The 26,189-nt window shown below is 38.4% G+C and overlaps 1 protein-coding gene across 2 annotated transcripts in view; it reads right to left on the bottom strand.

The window, feature by feature from the left end:
• NELL2 (neural EGFL like 2) overlaps nucleotides 1-26,189 on the bottom strand; it is a 152,150-nt gene that overhangs the window by 92,261 nt on the left and 33,700 nt on the right. For both annotated transcript variants that reach the window (XM_075080961.1, XM_075080962.1), the window contains 6 exons: nucleotides 25,194-25,367; nucleotides 24,990-25,086; nucleotides 20,926-20,998; nucleotides 20,666-20,748; nucleotides 19,491-19,619; nucleotides 18,107-18,209 (listed from right to left, as the gene is read on the bottom strand). In XM_075080961.1, coding sequence (XP_074937062.1) covers nucleotides 18,107-18,209; nucleotides 19,491-19,619; nucleotides 20,666-20,748; nucleotides 20,926-20,998; nucleotides 24,990-25,086; nucleotides 25,194-25,367 — 659 coding nt within the window. The remainder of the gene's footprint in view (nucleotides 1-18,106; nucleotides 18,210-19,490; nucleotides 19,620-20,665; nucleotides 20,749-20,925; nucleotides 20,999-24,989; nucleotides 25,087-25,193; nucleotides 25,368-26,189) is intronic.

Below are 26,189 nucleotides of genomic sequence, written 5' to 3'. Positions count from 1 at the left end.
TTTTACTGCATGACCTATATTAATTACCATTACTGCTGCTGTTTTCAATTCTCCTTTCCTTTTTCTTTTTAACACGCAGCTCCTTGATTTTACAAACTTATTACTTTGTCAGCATGTAAAAAAAGCCAGCTCTTGGAATTGATGTTGAAAAAGAAGCAATGGGCATAGTGACAAAAAAAGTTTTTTCAAATTCCAAAATATTAGTTAAGTATCTTGTGTGATATACACCTGCACAGGACTTTCAAGAAGTAATATCACAGCACAGTGCAACACCCCAAATCGAACGGATGGCAGAGTTTGCAGTCAGACTTAATAAAAGTAGTACAGAAAGAGCCACAAGAGAAAGTCCAGGGGAAAGTTCTGGGGCTAACAGTAGGAGAAAGTTTGTACAACATCCACAAAGAAAGGTCACAGAGAGCCAAAAAAGCTCAATACATGCCTCTCTTCTCTCCCAGAAAACAAGCTTTTCTAGAAGGAAGTATGTGAAAAAAATCTATATAAATCTTTACTGGGGACTAGCAGATCTTGAGTCCAGACAGGGCAAGGCAATCATCCAGTCATATATATCACCTTCTATATATTACAGGCCATGACACTAAACCGAAATACTCATATATTAAGCCCTTTCCCTTGTCCCACACATTTTAAGCTTCAAAGAACTACATGTGACAGGAAAAGATGAAGTATACCAATGCCTGAGGACCACACAATGGCAATGCACTGATAACTTAACACATCCCCATGTTTCCGACAGGCAGACTATGCCTGTTCACAGGAAAGGCAAAAGACATCAAGATCACTGCCATTCTGTCCTGGAAGAAAACACATATGAATAAGACCATCCAGGCATCTTAAAAAATAATTAACAAAAAATCATTATTTTCATAGTACGGATACTATCATGGATCATAGTCCACTGAATCCAGTCTCCTTATCAATGATAACAAACACCTGAATCTTCAGAGAGACTTGGAAAATAACATACATAGCAAAAACACCAGAAGAACACATCCAGCCTAGTGTGAAATTAGGACATTATTTCTTGATTCCACCAACAGCCCTCTAAAGTCTTGGCATATGAAATTACCATAATGCAGTGACACAGTATCACAAACCCTTGCTTTCCACAAGAAAATCAACTCTTCTCCATAAAGCCTTGAAAAAAAGAAAAACTTAAAAATTCTGGGGCTATGAGAGATCACTCTGCCAGACAGCCCTTGCCCTGTCATACACTTAAAGATTGTTTCTCAAAGGCTAGAAAGTGGCAACAGAGTGCATGTTTCAAGACACTTCCTTGTGTGGGCCCCAGAAATTTCAAGCAGTGCTGACTTCCCCACTTGAACACCTTCATGTGTCAACACAACACCTGGCCATCATGAAGCTGAGAAAATTACATCTCATTTATTGAATTCCCCTAAATAAACATTTCCAACTATTGGATTTTGCTGTGGCTTTGTCAGCAAGCCACAGCATATCAGGGACCTGCCTATACGGAGTGACCAAACTACGTTTAAGGAAAAGAGAAGAAACAACACAATAAATGCCCAACTGAAAAACTAAACTGAAACTAAATTGAAAACCTCTTAATCTGAATAATCTGAACACAAGCCCAAGCATGTCTTCTTATGAACTGCTGCTCTCACTGACTACATTCAAAAGGGACATTTCTTCTTGAAATCATCAAAATCAGCTTTACCTGGATTATTTCTATCCTACTAGTGATTTCTCAAACCTGAAGGATTCCACCATACCTCAACAGTTCTTTCCATTAAAAAGCAGCAAGAACTAAGGTACACTCCAAAGCTCTAATTCAGAGCATTATCACTTAGTTTTTTCTCTTCTCACCTATGCTAAACTAGCCAAATGAGCTTACAAAAAACACATGGGCAATTCATCTACACCTGTACCACTGGCTCCATGTTTATTTAACAAGACAGATACTAGTGAGTTTAGTGATGGTCCAAGTTTGCCAGTCCACACTGTTCCTTCTTCTCCAGTCCTCCCATAAATGCTTCTGTCTCTCCCTGTTCTTTTGTCAGCCCATGGAGGCATCCTGCCAGACAGCAAAGGGCAGGTTTTCATCAAACTACCTGTAGGCTTTTGAAAACTTTACTCTAAGGTTGTCTGGTTAGGTAAGCATTGAGCACACTTGAAAAGATTCCTAGTAAGACACAGCTAACTTTCTTCTGCCCCACTCTCCTCCTAAGACAGCAGGACCCACATCCCAGGCAGTGTGGAACAGAATGTTTCTCCTGCCTCCTGCCAGCAACTGTCAGAGACAGTATACATCCCATGATGGCAGTGTTTCATGTCTTTATTTTCCTTCAGAAATAAAGATATTTCAACAACATGAACATCTGGACTAGAACTGTGTAATTGGAAAGTCCAGTGAAGATTTAATTTCTGCTTGGCTAGATGCTTCCCAGGATACTGTGATTAGTTTGTGATTGGTATCTCTCTGGGGAAACATATCATCTTTCATCTCCCTAAGTCCTTTCATTAGACAGTCTGAGGCACAGTAAAGAAATTACCTGATGATTAGTTGTTCCAGAACTTGATAGTTATTGCCTTTGTAGGATTTCTTCTACAGCTGAATTACGTCAACCATTTCCTCTTGGCATCAAACTTCCATATGCCCCCCGGTACCTAAACCAACGTACATTATTCAAAGCACGGTTTTCTAAGAAGATGAGAAGCTTACAAAACCTACTAGGAAGTTTGACTTCTCTTGATATACTTGTATACAGAGGTGATTAAATATTATATTGATAACCATCAGTACAGGGTCTAAAAAATTATTAGCAAGGTCTGCTTATATCCCCACCACTAATTTACACAGGTGTAGTGATAATACAACTATTCCCCATAGTACCATTTAGCACATTGTGATAGCACGGCATCTTCTCCATAGTCATCCAGCAAAATGAATCTTTCAGGAACCCACTGGCTGTTGCGTTCACTCAGTGAATTATCATCAGTTTGTCAAACCATCACTTCTCTTTCACAACTCTTTTTTCTTCCCACTGGCCTCCAAATGACACTTTCCTTCTGCGTTTCTTAAAATGTCCATGTAAAACCCATGACCCAACTAACTCCTGCCTTCCATTCACTGAATTCGCAGGATGTCATTTAGTACATTTTCTCACTTCTTTATTTATCACCTTCGCTATCCAGACTGCATATGCCTTTCTCTGAGGAATGCATGTACTCTTCCCCATGGTATCTAAGCTGATTTTGATTCAGACTTATCACCAAGTGAAACAGAAAGTTTAGGTCATTGGTGAACTCCTCAAACAACTTTATTTTCCTGTATTCATAATTGCCCAATGAGTGGCAGATGCAACGCAAAGTTTTGTGAAATTTGTCAGTAATTATGAATGTAACTTTAAATCTGGTAATTAATCCTATGTTGCTGCATTCTTTGTTCACATACGCTGGTTTGGGTAGGAAGGAGGGGGAAACACCCAAAATTAGCATACCAAAAAAAAGCAAACCTGTCTTGTTCATTTAATTTGCCAGCCTCCTCCTTGGAATCTCCTTGATTACATTTTCCACTGTTCAGAGATCAAGGCTTAGGCATTGTGTAAGTCCCATTAATCCTACTTTGCAAGCTTACATAGTGCAAAACCTCTGTGTGCCTTTATCCTTAGAAATACACACAGAGATAATGGTCACCTTTCATTAATTTCTCTCTCTTGACTGCCACGCCATTACTAGGCACTGCTCTCACCCCTTTCTCATTTATCTTTGCAGGGATTCAGGTGTTATTTCTTCTTTGCTCATTCTGTGGAGAGCACAAGTTCCTCCGTTACTGCAGTCAGTGAGACTAGAGACTTGCTTCATCTCATTCCACCGCCCTCAACAGTTCAAAATGATTCCAGATTTCAAGGTGGAAAATAGATTGCTAATTTCCCCAGTCAATCACTGTTGAAAAGCTGCATGTATATGCTTCAGCTTCCTCACCTGAAAAAACAAAATCCAATTTGAAATTTCCTAATGATAAGGAATCAATGGCTATTTGTATCTTATTGCTAGTTAGCCGGAAAAGCTAAATATCTCTATTACACCAAAAACACGAATTTGTTGCTCTACAGTACTTTTACAATCATTTAAGAGCATCTGTGGTGTGAGCCACCTCCAACAACACTAAAGGGCTGTTTAGTCACATTGGCAAGGAGTCAATCTAAATTTATAAATTCTTTCACCTACTTCTCATGTTTCCTATATTTCCATCAACCACTATGGGAAAATGACATAATTCATCCATGCCATGTGTTCTTGCTGGGAAGTATTCTGTAGAATTCATCTGAGCCCTAGAATGAGGGCTCCTTGAGGCATCCTTCAAGACTAAAAAAGTAATCTGAACACCGAAAAAGCACATCAAAATGTGACTAAAATCTCTGTTGATAGGAGTTCAGCTGAGGCAAAGAGACCTGACAGATGAAGTAAAACTTTTAAAGCAGGCTGCAGGACAGGGAGTCTGGGAGAGAGTTCACAATCGATCAAAGCCAACGGACATCACATAGCACAAAGTGAGTGTGTGGCTGTCTCCGGCTAAGCAAAGATCCTATCTGGACAACATATTTGACATCAACTTCTCTTAAAAAATAGCATTATTGCTACCCACACTGCAACTCTAGTTTGGTTAAGTATGGCAGCCAAAATATTTCTACTGACAGACATACACAACTTTGGCTTTAGAGCAATGGACCATATTCTGCTTGTCAAACAGACCTGGAATATTCTGGGCTCTAAACATAGGATTTTGACAACATGGGCATGACTAATGCAATCAAAATGCCCATCCATTTTATGCCGAATTAACTATGTTGGCAATACAATACTCAAACAACTTTCACAGCAAAATGTCAAACAATAAAATCAAATGCCAAGACAAAAGCCTTAGAGGGTGTCAAGAGAAGAAAAGCAATTAAGGTTAATATTAATTATATGACTACTGTATTACAATTATATTAAAGGTTTATAAATAGCACAAAAGTCTGCAAGACCAAAAGAACTCCAATGCAAACATTACATGCCCGCTTAATCCTCATAAAAGCAGGATTAGATGTTATCCGATGGACTCCTTATGTAACATATTTGCAGTAGTAGTGACATAGTTGTATCTTAGTAAAGGTGCAAATAGATATTTTATCAAATACTGACAGCTACTAATGACAGGGAAATTTCTCCTTCAGTCCCACCTTCTCTCAGCTTTTCTGCTGGGCTGACTGTAAAACGTGCTTTTCTGAAAGCTTCACAGGGATCCATAGGCAAGATTAAATCCAATTAATTGATTAGGACTGAGTCTTGTGAATTTCTGAAAGTAATGAAGAACTGCTAAAGACCTGAATGCTTTTGACTCACTATTTTAAGTCTGACAGGTAAACAGCAATCACCCATCAGCATTAATTTACTATATAAAAAGCAGGTTGCTTTCTCCATTGCCATGTCATAAATTAAGACCACCCATGGACATGACAAAGGAGGATACCTATTCCTACAACAGCCCTTACATGGGGTAACTGTTACTCTGCTCCACAGAGACCGCAAACAGGGCAGGGGGATGGATAGAAATAAAGCATATTGGGATACTACCTTCATTTTTGCTCAGATTTACCAGTTACGCATAACTTTCAAAGACACATTTTTGCACACGAGGAGTGAGATCATTGCTTTCTGCAGCCTTCTGTCCACAGATCATGTGAGCATATTCAGTAAACAGGCAAGTACCTCTGAATAGCAGCACCTTCAGAGATTTTGACAGTGTTTCATTTGACAGCATTAAAAAACATCTTATGCAAACAGCAAAACAGCTCAGTTCACCACAAAATAATAAAACTGGCATTTATTTGGGTGAAAATAACTTGGAAGTGACATTTTTGTGCTCCCAAGCCTCAGGGAATCCAAACAGCTTCTGCTCAAAAAATTTGCCACATTATTTAAGCACCCACAGACTACACCCATATCTGAGTGACTATCAGGGACCCTTCTGAGGCCCCCATTCTCAACCAGACTCTCCTTGGCCCAGAATAATTTCCACAGACACTTTAGCTAGAAATTCTGCACCGTGACTTTGCTGCACATGCCTCCCTGGCAAAGGCACGACGTCTTGTGATCTGGCATAATGTACCTCCATTTCACTGTATGTACTTTCCTCCCAAATCCAAGTGCTTTCAACTTCCCCTACAAATGGCAGCCCCTTGTTAACTTGGATATTACAGTAATAATCACGTATGCCTTATCTGCATAACGGCACAGGCCAATCTAATGTGTTTAGATGTTTCCAGGAGCGGATTAGTGCACAGATGGAGCACTACATCTATAGCTGTTGTTAGATCTCCATTCTTTCAAAGCACCTGCATCTACGTCCGTATAGGAACTGAACACGATTTCACGCTCCCAACTCTTCCTCCACCCATTTTTGTTGCCACATAAGGAATCTGCCCATCCTCCAATCCTCTTCTGAGACCCGTCATCTTCCTCCCTCACTTCAGCCAGAATGACAGGATTAGTTGGCGTAATCACAAACACTCCAGAGAACTCTACTTAACGTTCTTAAGCTAAGTCCTTAGCATTTGTTCAGCAAAAGGATTTTTACACAGACAGCAAGGTAAACACATTTTTGGAAATCTTGATTAAAGTCAGTTATGCAAAACGGCTTTCCAAATTTGTTATATACTCACTCTCAACATTCATTATCAAATAGCATTTAATCAAAAACTAATCTAAAAAATTCAGGTGCTACCAATAGGGTTGGAAATTTTCAACTCAACTTTAAATAGAAACCTATGTACACCTAACATAATGCCCCTGTTTCTCAAGGCTGCCAGAAGTTACTATTATCCATTGTGCATTCCCAAACAATACAGTACTTCATGTCTAAAGTCAGTTCAGGATTTGAAATAATTAAAAATGCAGAAGTAGCTGGAGCAGATGCTCACAGATTCTGCTTTGTCATAGCTAATTTCTCCAGAGTGCATCTGCTGATGCTCCAACCAAGTCACAGAAAAACAATAAGCTGGAGTTCATAGCAACTATTAATAGAACCATTCCTTTTTTGTTTGAGAGCTACATCAATGAGGGAAAGACTTAGTCATTGATAATATAAAAAATATATATATATTATATCTATGTTAACACTGCTATTGTCTTCAGGGAGACCCTTCCAGACATTAGATTTCGCCTGCTTGTGCAACCAGGTGTGTTTGTCTGCGGGGCTGTAGTGTATGCCAGTCTCTAGGAGAGCTGCAATATTTTCATCTTACTGATATGTCAGCCAACTTACTTTTTTTTTTCCCTTTTCCTTTGTCTACCACTACCTTTGTATGGAAACCAGCAACCAGAAAACGCAGTTATAAAAATCTTCATTTTTGATTATCACCCCTTAGCATCAAACCTACACAAGGCAAAGTACAATGCTGCAATTTCAGTGGCACCGAAAAGAAATAGGTACATCTTTAAATGTAATTAATTTCATTAAAAAGAATCTCAGAAGTTACTGGAATGGGTTAAATAGCATTAAAGACAAGATGCTTAATGAATTTTATGAAACCTGTTCTCAATGTTTTTTTTCTTTTATTTAAGCTCTTGAAAACCTGAGAAAAAAACGCCAGTTTGCATTGACAAATTCTTGAATTTGTTTTCAAAATATTATCAGCGAAGAAATTAGTTTCATTAGCTGCAGAGATCTAGTATGGATATTTAGAAGAATTATAAAAGAACAGTTGACTTACGACGATCAGACTTGACTGATAAGAAATTTCAGGTGTTGCCCTGGCAAAAACAAGCACTGTCTTTCCTGTGGAACAATCTAATTTTGTTAGACAGAACTTCATTGGGATTGAGAAAAGGAATCCACCTGTGCTCACATCACCTCAATATATGGGGAATACTTCAGTATTTCCACAAGAAGTGTGAGGAGCAAATAAGCATAATGCTAGAAACGTGCTTTGGAGATAAAAAAATACATTTATTACAACACTGAATTATACAGTCAAATTAGTTTCTCTTTCCCCCTCTCTCTAAATTCTGTTGTTCTAAGAGCTAAAACAATGAGAGCACATCTTGAAAGAAAGAAGACAGACAGTTGTTGCTCTGAAACCTTGAATAAATGTCAGTAACTCAGTATATACTTTTCCTGCAGGACACAATCCTGACTATGAAACAAGACATAGCCCACAGTGCCAACAGCTCCACGTCAGAGCTCATGAACACCTAGCCAGAAGTACAGAGACACACCTGAGAGAAGCCTGACAGGACAATGACTCATTTATTTCAGTTTTCCCTTACTCTCCCCACCTCTTTGGCTCTATATCCAGTGTCTCATCTCTTCTCTTACACTTAAATTGTCAAACCCTGCAGAACAGAGGACTGGCTTTTGTGCATACAGTAACTAGACTGATGGCTCTTCACAACAGCAGGGTTTTAAAGGTACCATAATACAAATAATTAATAGTGATAACAAGTACAGCTACTTAAATAAATTTCCTCACCACATTTACCTACTTCCAAATCAGTCATGGTCTGTTCAGAACTGCACTCTAAACAGCAGCATCCAGATTGTTTTGCAATATGACCTTTAAGCTTTTTTTCTGGGGGGTGGGGTGGAGGGGTGGGGGAGGCACACTGGGCAGGGGAGGGGAAATTCAACGGGCTATCATTCTTCAAGGGAGAGAGCTGCTTCTGTTCCACAAGATATTTTGTTTCAACAGTCACCTTAGGATTTTATTTAACAGACCTTGATATCTGTCCACATAAGTTTAGAAGAGGTTAGACTTCAAAACAAGGAATTTTATTGGAAAGAATGAAGGACAGGGCTCTTGCTGTCATGATCAATTGTCAGCGAGAAAAGAAAGAATGATTGCGACTTGCTTCAAACAGTACTGCTAAATAGCTTCCCAGATGATAAAAGATGCAAGGTACACACAGACAAGTTTCAGGCTATAGCAGAAGCCAAGGTGAGGATTTTTAATCTGTTTGCTCACAATGTAAGAATCAACATGTTATGTCCACTGAGTTCTCACAGGACCCAAGATGTCACACTGGAAACAGGAACAAAGGTACAAATGTATGAATCAAGATGGTTGAACTGATGAAGTTAGTAAAATGAAAAATTTGTGGTTAGGCGCTTAAACCATACCTACCAGCTCTAAACATACAGAGCCACAGAAGACCATGGACAAGATTTAAGCGCCCTGAAGTCATATTCTACTACTATTAAGAAGCCTGCCTGAGAACTTCACAACAACCGTATGCAAAATTGTTACCTCTTCTATGCTATACTCAGATTTGATTTCTCATTAGGTGCTGTGAGGATCTAACAAAACTTCTGGATATGTCATGATGGAAATATCTACAAAAAAACCTCCCTCTTCACAAGCCCCTAATATGTGCCTAGAGAGGATGCTGCACTTTGGTGAATATGAATATAACCTGAAGAAACATCTTAAGGAAATAATACCTGAATTTACATCTCTCTGTCAAAGTAATAATGATACAGGGAGAATCACGCCAATTCATCTTCTCTACCTTCAAAGTATTTGAAGTACTCCTCCTAGAAAAAACAGGCACGTGTCTATTTTCCAGATGAGTTAAGCATAATTTCTTGCTTTGCTTTTGGGATAGGGTAAAAAAAAACTCTGATAATCCAAATCGGGCGTTTTCTGCCCCAATTCATAACATCAAACAATGATGTCACTGTAATACCATTGTAACACTACTATATATAAGTATACTTATGTATACCAGTAAACTGGCACCAAATAAAACCCCCCAAAAAGGCAAAAATTAGTAAAAACATTCTTGATATTGGCAAAGATGTGGAACCGTCATACAAAAACATGAGAATCACTGCAGATGAAGGGCTGCGCCCGGTACAGAGAAGAAAGCAAGTAGCAGAAACTCTTCAAATAGAGAGGACTGCAATGATTGTTTTGAAAGGAACAGATGAGGAAAGTATGAGAAAGGACTGTTACACCCTATCTGCTGAGATTTCAATTTTAAAGTTGTGTCTCACATGGGACAAAGTGGCCATTATTGAAACCAAACATATTTTATGAGCTGACAGATGTAGAAACTGTGATCAATAACAGCCTGGAGGTCTATACATCACACTTAAGATATCTGGAATTGATGGCTAAGAGAATTAACCGAGCAGTAGAAGGCTTTATTCCCTACACGTTTCCACTGAAAAAAATTCAAACTTCTGCAGTCCAAAAGACTGAAAGCCACTGCTTTAAATCATTATCTTTATGAAAAGACAAACAAAGGATAACAGGATACCTCGTTTTATATTAATCTCACTGACTCAACTTCACCCATAGTTTACCATCCCTTCCTTAGACTGCCAGGAAAATAAGATCACATTATTGACAGTTTTGTGGTGGGATTTTTCAGTATTTTATTTATTGAGTTTCAGCCTTCACAACCTTCCCATTTTTCACATGACATAGGCACTGAAAGAAAACAGTACGTGTACCTTTATTTACATTCCCATGGCTCTTACCAGTGTCTCCCCTAGGCCAACTTTCCACCCAGGTGACCCTCGTTGATGTGGCAATCCTGTCATGAATAAGAGTACATTGGGTGCAAACTGGTCTTTAAAAACTGGGTCTCAGCAAGCCATGAATTTCATTTGGTTGGGTGGGTGGGTTTTGCTACTTTGCTCCAGCCAGCTCCATGAAGTGCTCTCTGCCTCCAACTTGCTACTTTTCTTTGACCTTGTCCAAAAACTGCAGTTTTGGGGTTTTCAGCTAAAGCCAAGTTCTGCTCTTTTCAGAACACATTAAAGATCATTGTTACTGGTACTACAGAAATTTGCAAGGTCTACAGAGGAGAAGCTCTAGGCTGTACCTAGAACATCAGGTACAAGCTGCTGATTTGGCAATGTGCTCCTGGTTACAGGACCAGAGAGAAGAAAAATCCCAAACAAAAAAAAAAAACCAAACAAACGAAGACCTGCACTCCAATGATGCAGATGAAGAGTGACATTAGCACATCACTGGTGAGGACAAACATACTGAGATCAATGCCTAGCCATGTGAACACCCACATATCCTAGATGATTTTTGTAATTATACATAGAACCAGAATTTTTAAAATTATTATTTCATAGCCACCTGACTAAGCAAATTCTGGTGAAATCAACATTACTAAAGTCAGGGTAGTAACTTATTTGAGACTGGAACACTGCCAATCTGTCCACTCCCATCTGTCTGAAAGCCAAAATATTCATATCTAACATATGTTAATGTTTTATTTGCACTGGAAATAAACTAAAATAATAATACACTGCAGGTAGTTTATATTTTGTGAACTCCTGGTAAGAACATAATGAGAAAGGAATAGGAAATAATAGGTTCTTTTCCCAGAAAGCCTCAATGAAATGGGTTATAAGAAGAGCAGGGGAGAGCAGAGCACAGCCTATAGCAAAATTTGCAATGTAAAAAAAATATATTTGATTCTCTAACAATAAAATTATCAATATTATGTTTCAAATTTCTTCTTTAGTGCAAATTACTATACGTTCAGTGTAATGTATTTTAATGAATAAGGATTTTCTTAAGCATACTTTAGTTTATAATTCATTCCTCAGGCACACAGTAAGACTAAAACTAGATCACTTTACCATTAACTGGAATTCTCCTCATCTACTGATACATTGCCTCCAGATCTAGAGTCTTCCAGTGGAGATCCATAATGCATGGGGTCCAGAATAACTAAAAAGCCACTCATGTAGGAGGGAGCTGCACTTTGATGCATGAAACATCTGACTGAGGCACAGTGAAACGATTCCCCCAGTCCTCCTCTGCTAACACAGAACAATGAAATTCAAAGGACGTGGGAAGGCGGAAAGGAAACATAGAAGCAAAATATTCTGAGAAGCCCAATTACTGTAAGCTGTATTTTAATTTACACAGAACAACAGACATATGACGAGTGAGTTTCCTGCTCAGAAGGGAACTACGAGTGAAAAGACTCAGCGTTTCCCTTTTGATGGAGGTATACTGCTCAGCTTACAAAAAACGAAGGTCATTGGAGACTAGAAGCTCTGCAGCGAAAAGCCCCTGACAATTCTGCCATTGGATATGTAACAGATACAAACCAACTATATTGCTATGGTGTAAGAGTAGTTTGAAAATTTCTATAGCTTCACCATGGAAAACAGCAGCGACTGAGCAGCTAGGGTCAACAGTGAGATTGGCCCTGACTACAAAAGCCCAGGGGAGTCTTTCCACTGTCTTCAGCTGGCTTTGAGTTCAGCACAGGAAAGGCCCCAAAACATTCTAAAAGTGTCTCAATGCTCAGCTTCCTGAGATGTTCCGCTTCCCGGAGAAGGGAAGAATCTGAGGAGAACTTCCCAACATGTGCAAACGCCTGATGGAAGGGAATGAAGTGGAGGGAGCCAGACTGTCCTCAGTGGTGCCCAGTGACACGACAAGAAGCAATGGGCATCAATTAACACACATGAAGTTCCATTTGGACATAAGAAGTCACTTTTTCACAGTGAGGGTGACTGAGCACTGGCACAGGTCGCCCAGAGAGGTTCTGGAGTCTCCATCTGTGTAGATATTCAAAAGCTGTCTGGACACAGTCCTGGGCAACCAGCTCTGGGTAGCCCTGCTTGAGCAGGGCGGTTGGACCAGATGACCTCCAGAGGTGCCATCCAACCTCAACCATCCTGTGAGACTCAGATTGTAGGAGCTATGCTGGATTCATAAATGATACATGCATCAATTATGCTTTTTCACTATAGCTTTGTAAATCCAAAATAGCTCCACTGATTTTATTGACCTACATGAGTTCAAGGACACAAATTTTTTTCCCATCAAAAATATTTCTTTAGAGAAATTATTTGTGTCCTATTTCTAAATGAATAAAAATACTGCCTTTCTTTTGAAGACACAGACACCAAAGTAATAAAATGGTGTAAACATGCAGTAAAGTACAGCATAATTCATCTCTGTAGTACAAGTGTGTATAGAATGCTTTTTATCTGTCATTATAATGTGATACTATCATTGTATGTGATTCAAAAGCCTGAGAAATAAGGTTGATGTGAATCATTTCAGCACAGAAAATCCAGAAAGCATAGGCTGAATGGACGCTATTCTGCTAAACGCTAAATAAAATTCAGAAGTTCTGCATGCTGACTACAGGAGGTTATAATAAATAACACTGCTCTAGGAAATAATCCAATGCCAGCTATATTCCAAATATCTTTTAGTACTATTCTGAAGTAGGCTAATTTATCTGATTTTTCATATTAAAAAAACATCTCAAAATAACAGAATTTATGCTCTATTTGCACTTGTATCTTTAAAAAGCCACATATAAATATTTATAACCAAAAAGCAACTGATTTTTTTCATTAGCCAGAATGTTCCTTCTCCTTTATATCCTAAAGTGTGCATTTTTTAAAAAAGCTATGATAAATGACTAATCATTGCTTCACTGCTAAAAACTGCCTCTTCTTCCTCCAGTACCAATGCCTGCTCTGTGGCCCTGAGCCCACAGCCCTCAGACTCATGCCGTGCTGGAGCTGCTTTTCAGTTTCCAGACTGCTCCTTCTTCTGATTTACTGCAAGGAGAAGGTGGCCTGTTCAGTCAGCACTCACTAATCCTGTTGTTCAATTGTTTTGGAGCTTCAGCCTCTTCTCTGGGCCACACTGAATGCAGGAGAAGCTTCTCCAGCACTTGCACGAGTATCAGGGGCCAGCATGCCACACTGCCACAGATGTACCTCGCCTAAGCCAAGATGGTGCCACTCCTTCAGCCTGGAATAAAGGTGGCAATTTTGTGAAAAGATGAAACATAGTGAGCAGCACAGGCGTAAGGCCATAATGCTTCAATCCACCTGGATAAATGATTCATTTCAGAGGAAGCTTAATCAATATTGCTTAAGTTTCTAGATAAAAATTTTGCACTCTTGCTGATGGTCAATTGCTGTGCAAATGAGAAACAGATAGGCTTTCACAGCTCCTTCTCTCTGTGTCAGCAGGGCTACAAGAGCTGGAGCTTGCAGAAGAATGCATAGCTTTGGGGAAAAATCAATGCATCATGAAAAGCAAAAGGGAGACTCTTCTTAATTTTAGTTAAAAAATTAAAAGTTTCTGTAAGCTAGCAAGACAAATCTCTGTATAAGAAACCGATGCATAAAAGCTACCATGTCCATATTTGTGTTTTAATGATTTAGTTCAAAAATCCTTCCCAAGTTACATAACCCCTTCATATGCTCTCTCTCCATGCCTACTAGCAACAGAAGTGTGAGCTGATCCAGTACAGCCCTATGCTTCTCACAGTTGCTTAAAATACTTGTGTTAGAGTGTGGATTTGGCTACAATGTACCAGAAAACCAACAAATGTCTTGTTTCAGAATAAAACAAGTGCATGGAAAAATCACAGCCTGCAGATTTGAACATAATGACTCAGATTTTACCTCCACTGAAATCTGTTGGGATAGATGTAAACAGTTTGGGATTAGGTCTGTAAGTATCTGCAATGTCACTAGGAGGAGGATAGTGATGAGAACAGAGCAGTTGCTTCCTGGAGGTGAGTCTTTGATGATGGGAATTATTATTGCACCAGGTAATGGTACAAATATCACTTTGGGTCTTAAAAAAATTAAAATCAGCTGGTTTGTTAAAAATACACTGGCTCCATTTAAAAAAGTACATATATCACATAGCTATTGGAAATTATGCCTGTTAATACACCAACTAATAAAAAAGTTGCCATAAAAAGATTTGCTGACCAAGTAGCAATTGTCTCAGCTACTAAGACATTGGCAGTCCTTCCACAATTCACTTAAAATAAATGAACTTGTCCTTGTACTTCTTAAGCCAAGTCCATGGTCTAAAGCAATAGTTTATAGGGTCGGTAGGGGAGCTTAATCTCTCCCCAATTCATACCAGTGCCTATCACCACACGATGCATTTGTCTCTGCAGAGGAGAAAAGAATTTAATGATCTCTTGCACATACTTTCTTGGATAGGTTTAAAATTGCATTGGGAATAGAAAGGAAAGCGGTGTCTGCTTTCCAGCTCCAAACAATTCTCCACAGGAAGCTCCCATTGATCTAAGATGTATGTTCTGGTAGCTTGACTGAATTTTGTGTTGAATAGCTTTTCTGTAGCTGACACATATATCCAACATATTGGCCAATTTATGTGCCCTGGATGATCATTGCTTCTTTTAGCCCATTACAGCTAATGGAAAGCACAATGATAATTTGCATGCATTGCCATTTCTTATGCCAGTAGCATCGACCTTCACACAAGACAAAACAGAACAAGTTGTCTGAATGTCCTCAAAGGTACAGAGTTAGGGGAGAAGGTCAGGGTTTGTTACTATTGGTTTATTTTGGCTCACAAGAAGAACCACAGTCAAAGCAATAATGGTTAAAAAACAAACAAACAAGCAACAAAACAAACAAAAAGTCCACCACCAAACACCAAAAACCAAAACACAAACCCCACAACATTCCTTACTAAGTGTTCTTCCCTGAACTAAGTATTTCAGAAAAAAACATGAAAAGTCAGTTGTGCTGAAATTCCTCAAGTGTTGAAGAAATGTCATACAAAAAGATACAATAAAGCTGCACAATCCAATATTTAAACGTTGGGCTGACATTCATGTCCTAGATATAAGGAAAAATTTTTTTACAATGAAGGTGGTGAAACACTGGAACAGGCTGCCCAGAGAGGTGGCAGATGCCCCATCCCTGGAAACATTCAAGGTCAGGTTGGACGGGGCTCTGAGCAACCTGGCCTATTTGAAGATGACCCTGCTCACTGCAGTGGGGGTTCGGACTAGATGACCTTTTAAGGTCCCTTCCAGTCCGAACCATTCCGTGCTACTATGATTCTATGTTCTTGAAACAAATAGCAAACTCTGCTAAAGAACAGTATTAGCACCACTTTTTCCTCAGCATTTATGATTGATTGTTCAACACTAAGGATAGTGGCTCCTTAAGCAACACACCCTAATCAACTGCTTTCCCAATTATAAAACATATGTGTTTGCTCTACATAATCTAGTCAGATGACACATCTCCTGATATTGTTCTAAGAACTGAGAACAAAAAAGTTAGTCTCAGAACCCATCCAAATGAGGAACTCAGCTTTGAACCCTTGAGCAAGAACCGTGGTCAATGAGCACACTGACCTCAATCAGCTCAGACCTTGAGCTGAAGACACCAAGAAGACAGGGTACAGCTGGCACATACATATGAACTCAGTGAGAATGCAGCAGTTCCACCAAACTGGCCTGGAGAATAAGTGAGGGTCCTGCAGCCTCCATTGCCTCTAGCTTCCAGTGTTTACACTCTTTCACTGGAAATTAACTACCTTGTCAATGGGACTCCAATTTACACTATCCATCCTTTGGTTCCAGGGAGTTGGCCACTTAAAAAGCTGTTGTTTTTTTTTTTTTTTAAATGGCACTTTAAATAACCTAGATGAAATTAGGAATAATTTTTCAAAATAATTTTTTTTTAATCTAATCATTTTTCTGGTATTTGTCAAGAGAGTTATATGCGTGCACATTAGTTACAAGTTGAATTATGTACTGGCATCAAATTAACAACACTGGAAGCTAAAAGCCTTTCTATAACGTTAAGAATATCGAAAAGGCAATATCAGAGTAAACTTCACAGTATGCTGTACCAGAACCATATCTTAATTGGAAGGAGAAGTAGTAATGCTGTATGACGAGTTCAGTGTCCGTATGCCCATTCACATTTTTTGACCTTTGTCAAGACTCCCAAGAAAAACAACTTCTTAAGAAGTCTTATGATGTGAGCACTTCCCCATAAACACCTGGAAGGAGAATTCCCAACTCAACTCACAGGCAGTACATTACAAAAAACATACGTCAGAGATTCAGGTTTTCAAACTCTGCCAACAGTTAAAGATCCAAATAGAGGCTTGAACTCCACACATCTCACATCCCTGACTTACCAAGTCCCTAAGCCATCTAATATGCATGGACATTCTGTGTAGCTGGTTAAAAAAAAAAAAAAAGTATGTGAATTCTCATTTCATCTCAATTAGAATTAATCTACTCGAGTAAGTTAGTAAGGTTTCATAAAATAGGATGGTTTGTGTAACTTCTAACACAATTAAATATTAATAAACTCCTAAGGGAGCAAGATCAATGGAGTACAAAACGTCTTCCTGAATTTTATCTTACAATGTGTCATTTTAAACAGTTCTATACTTCTCTGTACTCTGTAAGAAGTTTTATACAGCAGTAGAAGAGTGATGAAACCACACAGAAAAATCTCAACATTTACAGAGTAAATAAGTGTGTGCATCTCATGCTCAATTTCAAGAATGGATTCCACCCTAACCTAAAAAAAATAACCATCACATGTGTGATACATACCCATAATCAACCTGAAATATTATATATACACCATCTAGACAGTGATTACCCAAAATCCCCCTTCTCTGGCCCTTTTTGCAACAAAACCAAAATACTATAGAACCAATAGGTTTTATACCTATCTTAAATGACAATATTAAATTACCTCTATCCAGTTTCCCTGTATAATTCTGCCTGACCTTTTGTGAAAGAATATTTCTAGGTGTCTGGTTTTTGTTGGTCTCTTGGGTCTAGTATGAGTTTTCTCTTCCCTTAATTACAGCAGAAGAATCATAAATCTGAACCCCTATTTCTAGCACTACAACGTAAGGTTGAAAGTACATTCTTCTTTCTATAGAGGTGTTAGAAACACTGGTCAAAACAAACACTAGACAATCGTTTGTGAATTTCTAGCAGTTTGGTCTTAAAGATAGACTACAGAAGACAGCAGAAAGTTTTTTAAATAACTTTTTTTAAAAAAAAATTGATAAAAAATATTTATGTTTAAAAAAAGAAAAACCCAAACACAACTAAAATTAAAAAATACCTGCAACTGAAAATGAAAAATTTCTGGTTATTGATTTCCCAAAATATTTCAGAGAAGTGTAAATTCCCTCGTTCCTTAACCGAAATATTTCGTTTCCTGACCAGTTCTTTCACTGACATGTTTACAGAAAGGTTAATTTTCTTTACAGATTTCAAAATATTCATTAGAAGGAAGCACTGCAGCAAAACTTACATTGACATTCTTTGCAGCACTTGCCATCCACATACGCCAGGGCAGAGTTAAGCGGGCAGTCAGAGAGGGGGCAAATCAAAGCCTCACACTGCACAGTACCATTCTAGAAGAATAAAAGGTGCTTAACTGGTAGTTATATTTAGCAAGAGCAGAGATGTTCTCAAACACAGGAGCTTAACATCTATTTTTAAATGCAATGAACTCTCTAACAATACCCAAAAAAAGACATTTTAACATGGTTCTTTTAATAACTACAAGAACAGAAACTATACCTTTAGAATATCATCCATGCAATCTTTCAGACATGTATGATGTGTTCTTTGAGATTATAACGATCTAAGATTATTTTTTTTTTAGAGGCAAATCTATTTGGAGATAAAGCATTCTGCCAATCAGCAGCAAATTGACAGATTAGTGTGAAATAACAACCTCACACAAGAATACTCTACATTTTGATTTTTACATAAGAGACAATACATTTCTAAAAAGTAATAATACCATAGCTACAAGAAAAACCTGAGACAAAAATGCATAATGCATTTAACACTAAATTCAAAACATTTTAAATAGCTGTCAGCCAGGTTTAATACTGTGGACTAAGTCTTCTCATCAACCACAAAACTCTAAAAGCAAAACTAACATCCCTCCAGAAATATAAAGATCAAAATCATACTAAGCTAAGGAGAACCATTTAGCAAATTATAGATAGCAGCAAATCAATCTAAGGTGCAGTACAGACAACAACGGCCTTTTCACCAATTTCTAATGGCCTTTAGATTAGGCATGAGTTCAAATGGAATTAATGAGTTTTAAATGAACTGACAATAACAAAGACGTCATGGCTTGGTACCTGAAAGGATACTTGGAATTGCTTCTGGAGTTGTGATACCTTTGGGAATCTTCCATCCACCTAACAAATCTTTTTCATTTGTGATATAACAGAGCATGCATATGACCCTGACATTTTACTCTTTATTACTTATTGAGACGTAACCAAAGGCAACTAAAGCGAATCAGGCACAAGGGATCTATTAAATCATTTGCTAAGAAAAAGGCTGTGTTTATAGTGATAAAAAGCAGGGAATTAATTATCCAGAGAAACCATTTGCAACTCAGTGCATGGGAATAACATGAGAGTTAAGTATGTCGCATAGCATCTGCCTTTGGTGACATGAATTATAGGAGAGCTACACATGCTGGCACTGCTGAAATAATAGAAAAATGTATTTATTAATATTATTCCTTAGATTTAGAACAGGTTTTCTGGCACTTTGTTGTTACTACCTAGCACACACCTGGACGTTTTCTCATTATTTGCCTCAATAAAACTGTAATCAGAGGAAGCACTAGAGTTCCTGAGCCTCCACACAAAGTGTAGCCATACCATGCAAGTGCAGTTCTTACAGCCATCTGTCCAGGATTCAAACTCTCTGTAAGTCATGCCTTTCATTGTGCAGGTCCTTTCACAGTAGCACTGATCCAACTTGTTCATCCTCTGCTCAGCTTGGGACAACTGTATTTACAGTTCACAAAAAAGTTTTGAATTTGTAAGTGGTTTCCACATTAGTATAAACATGATTGAAACTGTCCCCCTTATCATCAAACATGCAGACGAGAGAATACGTGTAGGAAAATGCAAAGACAAAAATTATTGTCAAATACAGTATGATTAAACAGTCATTTGCAGATGGAAGCTAAGAAGCAAGACACTATGCATTTCATCTTTCCCTGACATCAGGGACATCACGAAACAAAGGCAGTAGGTCAAGATGGTTATGGCCTCTGATTTCCCATCTTTGCATGTGAGAACTGACCAATAATCTTGCTCTGCATAAACTGCTTGCAGATATTAGGTTGTGCAGAAAAGATCTGAATCTGAGTAGAGGCAAAATTGGAGATAAAGCTCAAAACCAACACGTTAGCAATTGTCTCTCCCCTTCAACCAAGGCATTTTTAACATTTGCATATCAAATCAGCCAGGCAACAACATTCCTGCAGACATCTAAAGAACTGATATTTAAAACCAGAAGACTAGTCTATGTTCACTGGCAGACATGAATGATTTTGATGTGATATTCTAAGGAGGAAAAAAAAAAAGACAACAGTGCTTTGGGTTCTTAATTCCTTGTCTTGTATATATTTTGTCTGAACACGCCTTTGGCAGCTCAGGTCTAGAATAGTCTTGGACCGATAAGTCTTGCTGCAATAAGCACTATAAGAACAGTAACCTACTTCATTCTAGGTTTATTGACTTGTTAGCCTAACAGATAGAGCCTGAATATCTATGAGCCCTTTCTTGCTCAGGGATTTGGATTCTGTTCACTATTAAAAGATATGATTCTATAAAAGTACTAAAACACAAGAAAGCTCTCTGAACCAGAAATTTGTGTGTAGAGACACTAGGCACAGACATATAAATGCATATAAACATACCATGCAGGGATGTTCTGCACACACACATGTGCACATCCCCACATATGCACAAATAATCTAAAAAGACAGCAATTAAAGCCTTAGAGTCCTTGTTTCTCCCATGTCATGACTCCTAGTAAACATTACCTTAGCTGATGTTTTGGCTAAAATGTCTTGCAGTTCCATAATTTTCTGCACAAGCCCATGGAAGTCATTACAAGTTGGGCATGCTGGAATAACAAAATATGTATATTAATTAAAAAAACCCCATGTACTCACAATAAGTTCCATCATGTCAAAGTTGACAGCCAATACACTGAAACTCAAGGTTTTAAGAAAGCTTCTAGGACAGAAAGTAGGTACAAAGCACACCTTTCATTTTATGGTATGAGAATTAATAGACTTACTGCGATTAAGATCTGGGCATTGAGAAATAAATCCTTGAGGCATGACAAGTAATTGCACATCTTGCATTATGCCCTACGTATAAGTGGAGAGAAAAAAAAAGATACATTATTTTTACCTGTCAAAATTATGTTTTTCATTCACCATGTAAAACATTAAAGCCCACATAGAAAAATTGCCTGATAAAAACAACACTTATGAATACATAGCTTCTTGCCTGGACCCAATGTAGTGATAGAAGAATGAAGAGAAAGTAAAATAGATAGATGTACAAATACAGACATACTGAATCATTTTTAAAGACATAAGAACCGAATCATTTTTAAAGACATAAGATTAAATGTCAAGATGTAATTGTGTGGCAAGAGTTTGGTTGGTTTGAATTCTTTCTTATTTTTAGTTAGCCATTGCAAAAAAGCTTGAAAATGACCTTTAAAAGTAATTTGAAAAACAGTTGCAGTTTCAGTTACTTTGAAACACTCTTAAATAAAATGCAAATTTTTCACTAAGCTCTAACTGTCACATAGGAGTGAAGATTAAAGAAACAAGTCAGGAAAAAACACATTCATGCTAACCCTTTATGATTTCGATGGGAATCTTTTCATAAAGTATGCAGAATGCTGAGAAACTACATGTCTGTTACACAGTCACATGTTGGCAAGAACTTAGGGGAAGGGGAAGTTTAGCATTAAATTCAACTATGCCATCTGGAAAGGGCCAGTTTCACCCAGAAGAACAGATCCCATGCTTGCAGGCAGATTTTACCTACATCCTCAGTCATTAAGACATAATTAGCAGCCACTTTGCTGCGCTCCAAAAGCAAAGGCCAAATAACAATTTCAAAGTGAGCCATCCTATCGTATTCACTCCAGAAGTCCCTTTCATCCATGACTCCCTCCCTGCCTCTACAAAGCTCCTTCTTAGGAGGAAAAGCAAAATAATTACAAGATGCTTTAGCATGTTTATGAATAGAATGTTTCATGACACTAAGAACACAATGCGAACTAAATGCTAAAGTCCACATTTCATCCACATACACAGGGCATTCAATACCAACGTTGCAAAGTCAATGAACCAGCGTTTTGACCTCAAGTGAATGACACGGGGTGACTCAGCAACCTAAGTGACCTACAGAGGAAAGGAGGTGTTACTGGAGGGCAACTACGAGGGTACGTAGGTACCATGCCTACCTTTCCCCCTTAATAATAAAGCTACGCTCTAGGACAACTGGATGCTCTCCAGTGCTGCACAAGGAGCTGCAGCAATTAGCTAACAGTGAAAAAATAGGCGTGCCTGAGACAGAGCTCCACATAAGGACCTCTCACAGCACATGTTTTGGAAGTCAGGAGTAAAGACCTCTTTGAGGAGCACACCAAAAAGCTCACTGTGTTAATTTCTCTGCCCTTCCTTCCTCAGTGTCATCAACTTCAAACTCATGTCGACCCAAGTTATGGCATTTTCATTAAAAGGAGGAATGGCAAGGTCCAACCCATTCAAGTTTGAAACTCTCTTCACTGAACACACTGGCAAGTACTGATATCATTTAGCTATTAACCAACAGTAAAGCTCCTCCAACTATTTGAGAAGCTTTATTCATCATGCATCAGCTGTGATACGAGCTGACTCTGCCACTCACCAAGAATTCAGGTTGCTTCTCATTCTCCCAAAGTAACAACAAGGAGCTGTGACATCTAGCCCACCTAGGCTCCCAAATCAGGACCTCATGACAGTACATGACAGGCTTTGCACAGGCCCCTAAAGAAACTAGTGGTTCAAATTAACACACTGCTGGATGCTAGGTACAAAGAGAAGTTACGTGGCACCAGAAATCAGCCAGATTTGCACTCTCAGACTTCAGACCTTTAAGTGAAACAGGTACAAATATATCCCAGTGTGACTATGCCTGCCGGCATGTTGGTTTAGTGCAGCAACATTAGGTTCAAAATAAGATATAGCCAAATAAAATCTTTTTCAGAGTCACTAATGACTTTGAGTACCTTGACCCCTGTGGACAATCCATTTAATCCACTCAAAGCAGCCTGATTTTCAGAAATAGTTAAGCAGCTGGACCTCAAAATCAGATCTGTAGGAGTTGCCCCACAACTCCTATATCAAGTCTATATTAAGTAGAGTTGATATAGACTCTCCAAAACACTAAGTAGCATTGAAAGTCCTCATCTTCCAAACTGATGAATTTCCTGTACAATAGTGTTATTTTCAATTTCAGATGCAGTTTGACCATTGGTACTATATTATGCTAGGGCAATCACTTTGCACAGTATATTTTGGCTGTATTGATCCTCTTTTAACAGCTATCCATTTCTGTATTTCTGTTAATTTGGTTTATATTTGTAACTGAGGCAAAATTCTCCACATATTTTGTTTAATTTTTATCTTTCTTGAAAGAAATAAGTGAAAAAATACAGTCCACTACTGGGGTATTTATTTTTCTACACCTAATGAGCTTCTTCACAGTGACTACAATTTGGAAAAAAGAATGGACTCAAGTCAAAAACTGAGCTGGCACAAAAAAATAAAAGGAATATTTTAAAAAAGTGTTAACTATAAGCATGTGGAATAAATGAAGTGTATCTGAGATCAGTTTAAGCAATGCATTAATATTTTCTGATTTTATTCTTGGAATCAACTCTTTATTTAAACAAGAAATATAATTTTGCTGCTTATTTAGCAAACATCCTCCTAGTCTTTCGGAGGAAACACATATTGAATTGACAAATAAAACAAAGTCATGCTTCAGCTTTCACATCTGAGTGCCCCACTGGACCTCTGTAGTTCGTACACAACAAGGACATAAATTAGCATTTAAGTATAGCAAACAGTATTTCAACACCCAAAATCTGATTGCTGTGAAAACCATAGTCAAAGTGTTTTATGCTGAAGAAAAGATTTAGCAGGCCATACTTTAAAAAGTGATTGGGTCTGTGATCAACATCATCAATTCTGTTTTACAGCTTAAGTAAAAAGATGCCTACCGGGAGGAAAATGGGACTGCAGCGTGGAAAGCATCCACAGGGATGCCCTCATTTGTTAAAGCAGCTCCAGAGAAGACTGACGCCAAACCAGATAGTGGCTGTGACCAATGAGTGCTACCTAATGGACTCAGAGGTATCAAAATTTACACTTCAGTTCAACATAGCCTTCACTTTTTCAATCTTGCTATACACCAGTTTCTTGCTATATATACATGTTAAAGCAGAAGCAGTAAGCAAAAAGCATGTACAAATATTATTCCTCTGGAGGAAAAAGCATTCTCTTCATTGATACTACTCAACTCATTCATTTCTGAGCTGAGAAGATATTGTGATGAAATCTAAATCCTACAGAAGCAATGAAACTGGAGTTTCCTAGACTGTAGTGTTCTATGACACACAAAAAATGCATCTAGCTATGAAACAGACAATAACCTGACCATTCATTTCCTGGAATTCTATTGCACTTGGCCATTTACCTTTCCTTGTATTAGCCTGCTGTTGGCTGTGTCATTTGGTGACACTGAGCCCTACACATCTGTTTCTGCAATTTTATTTAGTGAAGTACATTGTGATGGAATACTGCATCTGATATGCTGATACACAACACACGGCCCTAAGAACTGTGTTATGATTACAGAAGCACAGGCTGGTTGAGGTTGGGAGGCACCTCCTGAGATCATCTACTCCAACTCCCCTGCTCAAGCAGGATCAGCCACAGCAGGTTGCCCAGGGCTGAATCTGAATGGCTTTTGAATATCTCCATAGTAGCCTTACTCTGACCGAACACACAGTAGAACTATTTTCTTATGTTCAGATGGAATTTCAGGTGTTTCAGGTTTTGCCCATTGCTTCTTGGCCTGTCAATGGGCACTACTGAGAAGGGCCTGGATCCCTCATCTTCATTTCCCCCACACATTCAGGTAGTTGCACACATTGATGAGATCCCCTTGAGCCTTCTCTTCTCTAGGCCAAACAATCCCAGCTCGCTCAGCCTCTCCTCATATGAAAGATGCTCCAATCCCTTAATATTTTTTTTTTTTAGGTTCACTCTTTTCCTTTCAGGGAATGCATACCTTAAAATAACCATGTGCATTATTCCTCTGTCCCAGCCAAAAGGTTGTACCCAGAGGTAAGTCCATGAAGGGCTTCTCCACAACTCTTTCATAAATTCTGAAAAGCAAGGGGAAAAATGGAGTCCCAAGTTGTTATCATTTCATTTACTCAGAGCTGGAATGCTCCAAATGTGACAACTTCTTCTAAAACAACACTCTACTTACTTATTGCAGTCCACATGTAAAACCAAGTGAGAGGCACTGATTGCTAAGGAAAGCCTGTGCCATTTATCATCTGCCAAAATGTATGGGAATACTTCTGTGTGGGAGCGATGACTGCCTGAACGATAATGCAACCTGATTTCATTTCGATGACCGCTGCTTTCCAGCTCCAGGTACCTGTACCGTAAATGCACCATCATGTCATGAACCATTCTTATCAGCACAGCAACATTTTATATAACACAACTCATTATCATGCAGGAACTATTTAAAAGAGGGGGAAAGACAAGCGAGGGGATACAAAGGTGAAAATAAACACTTTCCAGAATTGCACTGCATCCTTCTTCTCAATAACACATAACAGCAGGTTCCAACTTTCATGTAAGCACACAAGATTCCAAGCCATTTTTTTTTTCCCTCTAGCAACACTATTTTCCGTAACATGATCTGATTGGAAATATAATTACCCTATTTTGAATAATTGCCTCATAACCTGAAAGCACAGTAAGGATACTTGGAAGGCATGAATGCACAGAAGACAACATCAAGTTTTGTGATAGGGACATCATTAGCCATTACAAACCAGGGAAGTAAGCAAGAACTGAGACTGGACACTGCTTTGTTTGCTTTCAGATAACACCTCCTTTCATTTTGCAATGAAATTTCTCCAAAGAAATACAAAAACAAGAAGTGCTAACTTTTCAGAACAATTTATATATGTGTATATATTTGCTCTGGTAACAATTATGTGTATTTATGGGGTGTGTGTGTATATACATACACATGCTCATACATACACATACGTGTGTCTATACACAGTAAAAAAACAGCACTGCAGCTGTACCAAGATAAGTGCACCTTACATGAGACTTGCAGATTACAAACAAAAGGTTTGCTGGTGAAATTCCAGCAGATCAATTTAAAAAGCACCCCATAACCAAACTTGGTGCTTAGACAGACCTATTTCTTGCATATCAGACCTCTTCTGGGAACAGGCTT

The sequence above is a fragment of the Phalacrocorax aristotelis genome, chromosome 1 (assembly GCF_949628215.1).
Source record: "Phalacrocorax aristotelis chromosome 1, bGulAri2.1, whole genome shotgun sequence".
Lineage (NCBI taxonomy): Eukaryota > Metazoa > Chordata > Aves > Suliformes > Phalacrocoracidae > Phalacrocorax > Phalacrocorax aristotelis.
This window is presented reverse-complemented; position numbering and strand designations above follow the sequence as displayed.